This window comes from Nymphaea colorata, chromosome 12 (genome assembly GCF_008831285.2).
Source record: "Nymphaea colorata isolate Beijing-Zhang1983 chromosome 12, ASM883128v2, whole genome shotgun sequence".
Classification (NCBI taxonomy): domain Eukaryota; kingdom Viridiplantae; phylum Streptophyta; class Magnoliopsida; order Nymphaeales; family Nymphaeaceae; genus Nymphaea; species Nymphaea colorata.
In genome coordinates this window covers 18,330,022-18,344,013 of record NC_045149.1, presented here as the reverse complement: position 1 = coordinate 18,344,013, position 13,992 = coordinate 18,330,022, and the positions used below count along the sequence as shown (strand labels likewise).

General features: G+C 38.7%; 1 protein-coding gene across 1 annotated transcript; it reads left to right on the top strand.

Annotated features, from left to right (window-relative positions):
• Positions 1-3,667: 3,667 nt before the first annotated feature.
• Positions 3,668-7,415, top strand: LOC116265228 (putative pentatricopeptide repeat-containing protein At1g17630). Its single transcript, XM_031645790.2, has one exon. It carries the CDS (start codon positions 3,865-3,867, stop codon positions 6,085-6,087), a length of 2,223 nt encoding a protein of 740 aa, XP_031501650.1. The 5' UTR covers positions 3,668-3,864; the 3' UTR covers positions 6,088-7,415.
• The last annotated feature ends 6,577 nt before the right edge of the window (positions 7,416-13,992 follow it).

The following is a 13,992-nucleotide window of genomic DNA, read 5'->3' as shown; positions in this document are numbered from 1 at the left end:
GCGCTATTTGATTGGTTTCTTTCAAAACTTTGGAGTTGGTTTGAGAAATCATTCTTCTTTCTCTCCTGTTTTCCTTTCCTTGTTTAATGAAGGTAAGACCATTTTTCTTATGATATCAACAAAATCTTTAAGTTTGTTTCTAACTCTTGTTATATATAATAGACCTCTTTCTTTTTCTTGTTATAGACAACCTAGATAGGCAGATTTTTACCAGTTTATGCTTAGAGTATTCGATCCCTTCTGCCCTTAATTAAGTCCAACCCCCAACCATCCCACTCCTTCAAGTTTTGAAATTTTAAAATTTATCTGTTAAATTTTTCAAAAAATTTAGTTCTACCCATATAAAACTTTTGAGAAAATAGGAATTGGCCCCTATTAAAAAAAAATCAAAGTTTTTATTAAGTGGTCATAAGATTTTTCGTCCCTGCTAAAGATGAATTCCTGGCTCCGCCCCTGACGGGGACGGCGCTCATGTCGGTGCTGGTTAAAACACTCCTCTTGCCTTTTGTTCTTCAAAGTCATATGACTGTTTTCCAAGCTTATGGATGCTAAGCAATGAGGAGTACCAATTTGTGCTTGTTGCAGCTGGTTGATTCTAAACTCTTTTATGGTAAACAACAAAATTTGTTTCAAATATTGAGGAACAAACCCTACATATGTCCTAAATCTACCATTATGCACCACTAGTGCTTAAGATTATTGCCATGGCAATTTTGTGCATATAAATGCTAATGAATCAATATTCACCACCAAGAAATACACACATGCGTGCATGTAGATGTTACACACACATATAAACATGTCGAAGTTAGAAATTATGTCTTTAATATAGTTGTCTTTATAATGTCATATCCGACATAGACTTATGCCCTAAATGACTAATTAAGAACTGTCTAATAAAGCAAGACACTAACTTGCTTCCCACAATAAATCTTGAAAGTTGAAAACTTTGAGGCCAACAAACTTCAACTTTGATGAGGCATTTTTCTTGACCGCGACATGGTGAGATGCAATCAAAAGGAACACATGTATTATGTTTTTATGCATCCCCATAAAATGAAAGAAACCTACCAACTTTTCATTAATCAAACTTGGGCTTCAATTAATTAGGGGATTTTTTTTCTTAATCAGATTGATCAATAATGATACATGCGACAAGGACATTAAACCTTAAGTTGGGTTCAAGCAATTGTCTGATTCAAGTAGTTGGTGGGGATTTGTCATCAAGAGTCCTTGTGCCAAAAGAAGGATAATGAAGATGAATAATGTTAAATTGAACTTGTATCAGATCTGCGGGCACTTCTCTTTTTGTTTTGATTTATTAATAGCAGATTCTAAATGTTATCAGATATGCACATATTTTCACTCAAATACGAAAATGGAAAAATCTACGCCACTTTCGTATGGACGACCGAATCTGAATTGCATTATAATGTCGTTAGAATTGGCTTTTAAAATATATGGATTTTATTAGAAGAAAATTTAACAGGTCTTGTTGTTGATGCTTATTATTCAACAAGATATTTACTGAGAACCGAACCCGAATATGAATGAATGCCATTTCTTAAATTGCAACGGGATCCAATTACTGTCTAATCAGATAATAAATTTTTTTTTCCATATCCATGCGACTTCTTGTAACGTATTCGTCTGGACATAAACAATGCCTTGCTTTTGGCGATCCATTCAGATGCTCCAATGCAGTTCATCTAAAGCATGAAAGCTCCTAATTATTTTGGCAGTTGATTAATGTGAAAAATTAACAATGCATGCACAGTAGTGGCTTTAAGAACAGTCTATTATCAAAGATGTGAACGTCTTAATAAACAAGAGTTGATCCACAATCTAACAAAAGCAGATCATTTAGGGTTTTCAGTATTTCTGTGGCGATCTTCTGGGTGCCGTTTGATTGTATGACAGATGAAGATGAAGTTGAAGATTTTAAGTCCAATTCCCATGAATGGAGCTCTCGTTGGCACTTTTACTTTCATAATTTCTAACGAAAGTACCTTCTCAGTGCCATTCTTTGGAACGAACGCATCACTATATTAGTTTGAACAAATCTAAGAGGCCTTCATCTCTGATTTCAACTCATTTTTCCTCTAACATAGTTGCAAATTCCTCGTGCCCATGGGAACCAAAAATAATTGAAGAATGGTAATTTGTTCCGACATCACCAAAGATGAAAGTATACAAGAACTTCATCTCAAACACCAACATGTTGGTGCAAATCGGACGTTGGATTTGCAAAGATAACTCTACAAATTATGCTAGATATCTAAGACTATCAATGAAAAGCTGGAATCTAGGGAAAGTGGAAAAAGAATCAACTTGTAGGTAAATGAAGAGGAAATTTGTTCTCCAAATCTAGACAGCATAGTGGTGCAACTGTCGGCGATTAATTTGTAAATGAAAACTCAGAACGGCAAAAAATAAGCTCGAACTGATCTTTGCTTACTAAAGACAATGGTTTAGGAAGATAATGCCTAGACATGAATAACTAGCAAGCGTATTTTTCTATCCGACGCGGATCACCATCATAAACAATAAAATATACAACTGAGTGTAGAATGAAGCAGTTGTAAATGTAATATGATATTCATCCCATCAAACCCCACCCCCTCCCATTTTCTCTTCTTCTTTCTGGGGAAATGTAATACGATATACTTTAAAGCCCAAAATAAGAATATCAAGTTGGAAACTTTATCTTTCTCGGCCGCCATGAAATAAAACTTTGGCATGGAGAACCAGAACAGAGCTGTGAAGGACACTAAAGATCAAAGCATCAAATTGAATTCCAAACCTCACCATTCTAAACTGAGGTCGCAAATGGATCAGATCAAATTTGAGAGCCTTGCCAAATTTTTATTTTACAGATTGGTTTGAGCCTAATATATAATTTATTTAGCAGATCTGGATTCAACCCATTTCCAACCATAGTATAAACTAACTGAGGTAAGCATCTTGGCCCAGATTAGTGATGCATCTCGTGCAAGCCTAATTAGTGTTTTGTGTATTTTTTGCCAGGACTCCATTTGTTGAGTGAGTATGAGAAATATTTCGTTCTACCATCCAACAAAAGAGCGGAAGCGCTCATCATTCCCCTCATTTCTTAAGGTATTAAGCCTAATTTCGGTGTCTCGGGATGATTTCATGCTAATACTTTAACTTGGACAGTGGCGCCCCCTCTCCCAAGTTTCCAGCATATGAAGTTGATGTCTTGAGGTTACAAAACAAACACTGACCACCAGCCAACCTCTGTGGTATCTATTGCACCAACCTCCTTTGAGGTATAATATATAAGACTGCATTTGGTAGCCTTAAATCTCAAACCTGTGAATCTTATCTACAGATTTTGCATTCAACAGTAGATCTAAAAGCCATTATTTGTTTGCTTAAACAGATCTAAAAGCCATTGTTTGCGTAAGCTAAAATGATTTGAGTTAGGATCTTAACTTTATAACTTCGTGCTAAGTCGATAGTTGCATAATTTTGTCTTTATTGTCACAAAAGTATAGTTTTTTAAACTTGTCTTAGACTTGTTCGCCTTTGCTGAATTTTTTTTCTTAATTACCGAAGTTAAATTTATTAATGATAATTATGTTCCAACGTAATGATACAAATACTCTTGTGAAAGGGAAAATGAACGAACGCATGTCACTTTGCAACTGCTTGACTATGCTTAGATTTTAATCGTGTCGAAAGTTTGGGGAGAAATAATAATTATGGCCAAAACAATGAAGAGTCGAATTAACTAGAGCACTGTCTGAAATTGATTCATCGATAAAGAAAACCCCGAAAAGATGGGAGTCGCCGTGTGAAGGAGAGGCCGCCGAGAGGCACGGCACTCCGCGAGCATGTAACATGCGGATTGCATCACTGTCGTCTCTTATTTGCAGATTAGTTTCCCTTCCCTCGACGAGACTTGTTCATCTTCGAGCCATAGACGACGCAGTAACGTCTCATTCTACGATCCATTACGCCAATGTTGAACCCCACAGATTGAAAGTGGGCGATTCCGTCGCTACCCGACTCCATGCCCACGAGAAAACGTCGAAACTTCTCGAGAACTGGTTCAACTTAGCTTTGGAAGAATGCACCGCCAGGAATTTAGTGGAACAGGGGCAGCAGGTGCACGCCCAGATCATTGTTCACGGAGTGAACCAATCTGTGTTTCTTGGTGCGAAGCTCATTTCCATGTACAGCAAACTCAACCTTCTCATGGACACGAGAATGGTCTTCGAGTGCCTTCACGGTTGCAACTCTAATTCATTGTCGTGGAACGCTATTTTGAGAGCAAATTTGAAGCATGGGTTCTTTGAGGAAGCTTTAGAATTGTATGAAAGGATGCGTGTCTGTGGAGTTCGGCCCGATGGTTTCACTTTCCCTTTGGTGATCAGAGCTTGCACGGAGACTGGGGATGTGGGGATTTGCAGGAAGGTTCACGAGCATGTGTTGGAATTGGGCTTTGAGCTTCACCTTCATGTTGCCAACGGTTTGATCGGGATGTATGGGAAGTTAGGCAGGATGGATGTTGCTCGTCAACTGTTTGACAGAATGCCTCAAAAGAATGTGTTTTCTTGGAACACCATGATGTCTGGCTTGGCCTTGAATTTTGACTGCGAAGGTGCTGCTGAGTTGTTTCGGGAGATGGATTCAGGGAAGTTGAAGCCAAATTTGGTTACTTGGACTTCACTTATATCGTCTCATGCAAAGTGTGGTCGTCCCCAGGATGTTATGGATTTGTTCAGGGAGATGAAATCTAGAGGTGATGGAACTAACGCGGAAGTAGTTGCAGTGCTTCTCTCTGTGTGCACAGATGCGGGCTCTGTAGAAAAGGGCAAGGTGGTACATGGATTGGTTGTGAAGAGTGGACTTGAGAGTTATTGTTTTGTAAAAAGTGCACTTATTTCTGTGTACGGGAAATGTGGTGAAGTGGATAATGCGTATAGGCTTTTCCTAGACATGGATCAGAAAGACATAATTACCTGGAACTCTATGATGTCTTGCTATGCTTCTTCTGGCCGTTGTGATGAAGCATACGAGCTTTTGTGTCAACTAGGGAAGGAGCATCATGGAGAAGAATTGATGCCTAATGTGGTAAGTTGGAGTGCGGTGATTGATGGATTTTCAGCTTGTGGGCGCTCTAGTGAATCCCTGGAACTGTTTAGGAGAATGCAGATGGCAGGCGTTACACCCAATTACGTGACAATTGCAACTGCCTTATCGTCTTGTGCAAAGCTAGCTGTACTTTATCTTGGAAAGGAGATCCATGGCCATTCTCTGAGAGGCTTTCTTGATTTAGAAGTTCTTGTCATCAATGGTCTTATTCATATGTATGCTAAATGTGGAAATCTTCAATATGCGCATAGAGTTTTTGACAGAATGATCTGTAAAGATTTGATTTCTTGGAACTCGATAATTGCTGGGTATGCAATGCATGGGCTTGGTAGGACTGCCCTTTGTATGTTTGATGAGATGCTTAACAACAATCTTAAACCTGATAATTTCACCTTTATTGCCGTCTTGTCTGCTTGCAGCCATGCAGGATTAGTCAATGAAGGTCGCCTGTTATTTGATAGGATGACTCGTGAATACCTGCTTTCACCTAGTGTCGAGCATTACGCTTGTATGGTTGATCTTCTAGGCCGCGCCGGCCTAGTGAACGAGGCAAGTAAATTTGTAAGGGAGTTACCTTTAGAAGCTAATGCGTGCGTCTGGGGAGCACTACTGAACTCCTGCAGGATCCACAAAAACACAGTTGTAGCAGAAGAGACTGCTTCAAGACTGTTCGATCTTGAACCAAAGACTACAGGAAGCTACATGCTACTGTCAAATACATATGCTGCCTGCGGAAGATGGGAAGATTCAGCAAAGATAAGGTTGCTAACGAGAGTGAAGGGGTTGAGGAAAAGCCCAGGTCACAGTTGGATTGAAGTGAAGAGTAAGGTTTACATGTTCAGTGCCGGAAACAGTTGGCAGCCAGGTTTGGAGGAAATATATGGTGTTCTAGAAACACTGGTTTTGTTAATGGAAAATGATGACCATATGCTAAATGGAGATTTATGTTATGCAAGTTACGGATGATGGAAAACAAATTTCTTTCTTCTCAGCACTATTGGAGCAATGGTGCTGAAAGTCACAGTGGGTCAAGCCCCACCACCCGTACCACTTACACCCTGAGCTATTCCACAGTGCTGTCCTTGTAAGGCATGGTGGTCAGGTCTCACCCAGAGTTTTTCTTTCAAGGAGCAGCACGATATAGCAGTATGATCCTTGGAGGTTTCCTGGTCACAAGAAAAAAGGATACGCCAGACTAATTCATCCGAAGCCTGAAAGATTGCACTTTGCAGCAATTCCATAGAGAGCTCTGTTTTTCTCCAGTGACTGAGCGATGACACTTTCTGTTGTAGATGAACTGGCGACTGTGATGCATGTTTGGATCATGAATTTCAGCCACATGTTGTCCCAATCGTTGTCCTCGACCCACACCGAAGCAGACCCATTTTTCAAGATGCTAAATAAGGAGCAGAGTGAGGATGGTCCCAACTTTCTGCCTTCTCACAGGAAGTGGCTCCTGTTCTACATTGTGCAGCCTGTGTCTAAGCATTGCGTCTATATGCTCCCTGTGAAATTAGGACTACATGCTCACCCTTCACGTCTATCACATTCACAGGCTTAACTTAGGAAAAACCTGTTAATTGTTATTTTCTCTCTCCAGTTTCATGGCCAGTTGTGGACTGTGATTTGTGGAGACTACTGACTATGATATAAGAATGTTCATAACTCATAGCTGCAGATGAGCTAAGATACTTATTCTATTTTGCCTTTTTTATTTGTTGCCCCCTTAGGCCCTTACCTGATTTGAATCTGGTGCCCGGTGTATTTTTCAGACATATGTACACTCTTCACAAACCTATATTGGCCTGAGCTATACAACTCGCTCAAACCTAAGATATTCAAGTTAATGAAGGAACTCTCTCTCTCTCTCTCTCTTACTTGGCCTTCCCTTGTTAGTAGTCTTCCAAACCCGCCATCCATTCGTCTTCTGTTCCTCTTTTGTCCTTCCCCCCACCTGTCTGCTTCCTGGGGTCGTGTTTGGAGGTCGTGGCTCATTTCAGCTTGGTGGCGCATTTGGGAGGAACGCAACAACAGGGTCTTCAGGGACACCTTCTCTTCATCAGATGGTGTGGCTCGTCTTGTGCAGGGGGATGTCCAGTTTGCCATTCGGTTAAGGCGCCGTGGTCCGTCTGTGGCTGGGTGACGGTGCCGCTTCTTCCTTCCTCTCTATTCACACATTTCTTCTCACTATGCATTGTATTGTATATTTCGTCTTTTTGCTTTTGTTTTTGCGGATTGCTTTTATATCTAGGGGACGTCTTGTTCCCAAATTTTGTTATATATTTTTCATTTTATCGGCTCTCTCTCTCTCTCTCTCTATATATATATATATATATATATATATATATATATATATGGCACTGCCATAAATTTAAGATTGCAGCAAGCCTGGCAATTATGAGGCTTCTGGTTGTGTCTGTTATTATGTTCTACTCCAATCTTTGGTCTTTATCCAAGTCTGTTTACACTTCACTTCTGGCACTTCATGAATTGTAAACAGTGTCATGAAAGCCTACATTTGATGTGTTTGTTTTTTAGTTTCAAAAGGGGGCTGGCTTGGGTAGGGCCCATGCTGGTCAAATATGCTTCCAACAACTTCTGTGAAGCTTAGTGATGCTATTGCTCAAGGAGCCTGATCGAGTTATCCTTCCTTCATTGCCTTTTCAAAAATTGGAAGATACAAGACTTGCTTGATCCTACCCGCTTTCATGTGCTATTTTTTTCCCATTTAATAAAAGGGGAAGTCTTATGAAGACCAAAAAATTGGTCCAACTTTCTTTCATGTGTTTTTTTATTTGTTAACAGGAAGGTCATAGTCAAACAGAAAACTTCACTGTTCACTCTCAACAGCATAAAACCCCGAAACTAGAGCCTCCATTTTCTTCTTTCGGCTTGCACAGGGGGACTGATGTGCATACAATTCTATTCTGGTTCTTGAAACCCTTACCTTTGATCGTGAAAGTGAAATATTGATTGCTTGTTGAATCCTGTGAATCACGTGAAAGCAGGACACTCCAAGTTGGGGGGCCAAAGAGTTTCACAAAGCATTCTTGGTGGAAAAAAATGTGGATGAAAGACATTTTGCTATGACTTTTTACTATGGCCCGACCGTCACAAAAGCTTTTGCCTTTGTTCAATACATAATGACTCAACCCAACTTCGGTTGGTTAATCTAATCAGTTCATCGATGGTCAGATGGTTCTAATGATGATCCTGCACTTATTTCGTGTTTATCTCACATGTGGTTTTAAAAAACCATGTGAATTGACTTGGGTTATAGGTGTAGTTCTGGCTGTGTTGACTGTTCTTGAATAACTATAAAGCGGTGTTCGATAGAGATAATCTTCTTTCTAAAATATACTTTTTTCAAGAAAAAAACTTAATTTCCTCTAATCAAGTAGTTCGAGAAACTTGTGAACTATGAACAAAGCCATTTGTAAGGTACTGAACTTTACAGGGGCGTTTGATTACTTTGGATTTTGAAATGATGTGAATATGACATGGCATGCTTTTGCTAATGTGGCGAAAAGATCAATGGTAAAATTCATGGTTCATCAATCCTATGTGTTTAAAATCTTTACTTTAATTCTTTGCATTGAAAAAACAGGTGTATTTAAGACCAGAGAAGAGATGGTTCTATCTTAAATCCACGATTTTCAAATCCTTAGGATTTCAAATCCTAGGCTATCAAATGCCTCCTCAATTAACTCAAACTGAGTTTTCAACCTCTGAAAAAAAAAATCCGCTTAAATTTTTCTCCAAAACCATCATTTATTGGGAATTCTTCAAGAGAATACCATCGATATTTTAGTTGGAATTTGGTTTCTAGCGTTGTTGCTTGTTATCTAATGCATTGGAGAGCATACTGTTGTCAATGTACTGCATGCAACGACACGCTGATTTCTCTTCCTCCTCGTCTCTTTTATACAAACAAACATTTTGTCCATAGATTGCATACAACACCACTTTGCTGATTTCCATCCTCTCTCCAACGGTTGAGTCATTTGCAAGGCACAAAAAAAATGCACACAGTCTGGATAATAATATTTTATAATCACATTATCTTACTTATGAAAACAGTGTATTATAATAATATAACATAACAATATGTTATTTGAGAAAACATAATGTTCATCTTATCAAAATTACTCAAATATTTAATAAATTGTACCAACAACGACGGGTGGCAGTATTAAATTTATGAGGTTATTGTAATGAAATCTGAAAGAGTCCCACTTCCAAGCTGGAATGTTGACAAAGCTCTTATGGGCAACATGATTGTGACTTTTGATAATCAAATTTTTTGTTGAACTTAAAAATATATAATGATTATTTTATTAATTTTGTGATTACTGTGCATATAATATGTACAACCTGCAGCATGAATGAACAACACTTTTCTGTAACGGTATAAATTATAAGTGCATTGGAAGTCGTATCCAAATTGAACCAAATATGCTAAAAATTAAGAAAATCTTGTCCATATTAAAACAAACAAACAAAAAAAGGTTTCAGGTGCCTTATTTTAATAATTTGTAATTTTATTTTTAATTATTATCTTTAAAAAAGGGAATGCCCTGTCAAAGAAACGCTGCTGGATTTTTCACCGCTTATTCCGCTAGAGGGTTGGTTAGTTGAGCCCACCTGCCCAAGCACGTGCATACGTGCATATTTCTAAGTATTCATAAAGAAAAGTAAACATTATTTTATTATTTTCCTTTACATCTTGATTGGCAATTTTTTAATTCAGTTCCTTCTAATGCATTGTTTATTTTAACTCGACATTTGTTTGTGTTCTACATCGATTTGGTCTGATCCGGTCCGGGTTTGGCTGGGTTCATCATGGTCTGGCCCACCCGGATTTTGACTGAACGTATGGGTGGAGGTTGGTGCACGCAATTGCTCACACAAACTTATAAAATGTATTTGTTTTCAATTTGTAACTTTATGCATTTTTTCTTGTTTACATGCATATGTGTTTTTAAAAAAAATAGAATTATATGAATCGTACCACTTAGTCAAAATTTTCTAATTTTACTTATGAGCACATGGTTATATGTGCCTCGGCATAAATTTATTATATATACTTATATGTCCAAACTCCTAAACATTTAGGTAAGTAGTGCTGAAATTGGGAGTCGCATTTATGCAAACAAGGTATTGTTGGAAAGTTTTTTTTTTTACAACAATCTAGGCTTTTACAAATGCCAAGAAATACTCTTATCTCAAAGCCTCCATGTTTCGTTAATTATAAACACTTCTTTACATGAACCGGGCGTTTGAATGGTTGAGCATCAACAAACAATTCTGGTCATGTTTGTCTTCTACCAATATAATAAAGAGCGTAGAGTTGAAGCCACACTACTTGTCATGGCCTTTTGCTGAATCCTCAATTCTTGCTAGATTGGTCCGTGTTGCCTGGTGAGACTCAATTCAACTCTCACACAACACAACGGCAGAGTCAAGATTTTTCATCAGTGGGGCACTTGTGTAGGCGACACAACTTTGATGTGGACACTGCATATAAATTTAAAATGGAGACAATGTAAGGTTAACATATTATAATGAAATTTTTGATGGGCTGGCATGGGCCACTCGTGGGCAGTGGCCCACCCCAGCCAACAAGTAGCTCCGCTACTGCTCTCACATAATTTCTTCTTTCTTGAGCCAACTAATAAACTGGGCTCGTGCCTACTCGATCAATGACACCACTCTCCTACATGTCTCCATTCAACCAAGATAGAGCCACATGTGTGGGCAATTGTCCACACATCTTAATAAAAATATCTTATTTACATATTTGATAACCATGAATTTTTACCTATAGTGAGCGTGCCTCAACCAACCAAATATCAGGACAAACTGGGCTCTTAGACACACCCCAGTGCTTGATTTAGGGGTGGCCATCGGGCCGGGCCGGCCGTCGGGCCCAAAGCGTAGGCCCGGGTCTGGCCCGATATCCTGGGTCCCGGCCCGGCCCATTTGAGCCTTCATCCGACGGCCACGCTTGTCAATGGGGAACCACTATGGGGCGGCATCAGCGGCGTAAGGAATTGAGGAACCCGAGATCTGGACACGACCTAGGAAGTTCTTGTGGTGGCCGGGGGCACTGGACCTTATTATTGTAGACATCCACGACGATTGTCTGGCTTTGGAGGGCGTCAGGGTCGGTGACGTTACTCCAGTCTCTCGTTCCACACGAGGATGCGGTCCCTCTCCCTGGTTGCCGTCCTCATCGGCTGCCCGTCGAAATCCACCTCCACGAAGGGGCTAGTGGCTTTCGGAGCTTATCCCAACTTCGACGAGTTGTTCCTCCATATCCTTCGACAACCGCGCGCAAAAACCTTGACCCTGACCCACCCAATGCCATCCCCAGAGAGGAAGCCCTAAAAGCATGAAAATGAAATGGAAGTCCTAGGGCAACAATCACAAGTGAATGGCAGACCAGCAACTGGGTAAAAATGCAGGCTAGGGTTTCACGGAGGTAGGAGTTAACGGGCCAGGTCGGGCCGACCTAGGCTGCATCATTTGACCCGGCCCCGGCCTGAGATTCGGTTTTCCTAGCCCGAACCCGGGTACCCGGTACCCGATGGCGGCCCGACACGATGCCCAAGCCTAGTTTGATTTGATTGATGTTGACATTTATACAGTTCTTCCATTAATGTCAAGAAACTAGTGGACCATACATGCAACATTATTTGGCTACAATTGTATCATAGACTATAGTTGTGACCATGAACATATCTTGTAGGAAATGTTTCATCGTGGACCAGCTTTTACTTCTCTAATGTTAGAAAACGAGTTTATATTTTAAATTTTATTGTCAACGGTTTATAGAAAAGAAAGATCTTTTGCGAACATTCTAATAGCGACAAACATTTTATTAACAGTTCATGGTCAAGACTGTACATTTGTCCCAAACATTTTCCTCCACCATTTAAATGGGGCTGATTTGCATTTCATTTACCATCGAGTTATTTCTGTCTTTTACCAACAAGGGTATTTCTGTCATTTTAACTCTTAATACAATTTAGTAATAGGATAGTAACGTATGGTCTGTTCTAAATAAAATGGGAAATATAGACCTCAAAACTTGTGAGCCGTAAATTTTTAAACATTTTTTAATAAAAAAATGACTTTTTACATGGATTCTTTCAAAGTACACCTGCTTGTCTTGTCGAGCATATTCGTATTTATTTAACTGTCTTGGGGAAAGAATAAATTAACCTGGTTTGTGAAAAACGCAGCTGGCATTGAATTGAAAACCTCCCGTTACAATATTAAAAACATCTAGAGCCTGTCTTGAGAATTGATGGGAATGGTTGGACTGGGAATGATTTTATTTCTCCCACGCTGCCACACGGAAAAAGCGCACCCAATCAGTGCCCGGCGCAGTTGATACGGCGATAAAACCACGTCCACCTTCCCCTTCTTCCACAAGCAAACACACCAAATCTTCCTCACTTGCCTGCACATGGGGACGACGTTTTTGTCTCAATTTTCATGTCAATATCAAAAATTCAATTTTCATGTCAATATTAAAAATTGAGTGAGCAAGATAATTAATTTCACCACTGAAAACTAGAGGCGAAACTTTTATTTTCCTTGCTTCTAAGGTCTCATATCAATGAGTGGTGCAAGGAATTTTGCATAAAAAATAATCAGAATTATAGTTTCAAAATTTTAACAATAGTTAAAATATAGTTTTAATTTTTTTTTTATATAAGATAAACGAAATGGTTTTTCATGGAAATAGTTGAATTATAGTTTCAAAATTTTAACAGAATATAATTTTTTCAAATTTTTATATGATATAAACAAATTTTTTGAAATTCTACATGTAAATAAAAAAAAAATAAAGGGTCGAGGGGATGGGGGTGCCAAGGCCCTTACCAACCCCACTTGACTCTACCCCTTGGTAGTAGGTGATAAAATCACTATATGCTTCCATTTTACCATACAAATAACATGTCTCAAACAATTCGTTTGAGTTATTGCCAATATCAATCTCAACAATGTGCCATCTTTTGAAATCTCTCTTCTCATTCAAAATCGTGGTGCAACGTTTATCTCCATGTAATGGAATAGATGGAATAAATCACAAAATTGGTTTTTATTCAATAATGAGATCTTATTAGAACTGTCCATATCCGGTTCATCCTTCATAACCATATCACATCCCCAATCTCATGAAATATGATCAATTGAGATGGTATTTTGTAAATACATAATTATCTTGAATATGTCAACCATTTCTTTTTTTTCCGATCGCCTGGAAGGGACAAGAAAAAACATCTTATTGTTTCTTCAACAATTCATGATCTCTAGTGAACCTCTCAGTAGCATTCGAAACCAGATGAAGTTTTGACCATAAAACCAATTGATATTATAGAATTTCCAAGAAATTCTTCGATTTTTTTCGAAAACAGGTGATTATTCATCTCATTTTCACGTTTTGTGAATAGCCGAGGCATAGCCGAGACATTGTGGAATATCCATAAAAGTATTTCGGGATTCATGATATCAAAAAAATACCAATATGCTTTGAATCTTTATGTCTTCGACTATTTTATCTCATATAGTCATATGCTAATTGTTTTTAATGAAAAACTGTACTCTATAGCTTAAAGTTCAACTTTTTGATTATGTTTCTTTTTTAGGACAATGGCTGCGATGTTTATTTCAACCATGCCAAGTTGGTATATACGTGATATTTCACTCTTATTAGAGGCAAAATGCCAGATACAAGCCTACGTCAAAAAAGGATAATCAACAACTATTTATTCGATCACTAACAAAGTTTGCTCATGTTCATTTTTGTGTTGCAGCAAGCATTTCAGCCTAAATTCATATGAGCCAACCAAATCTCAA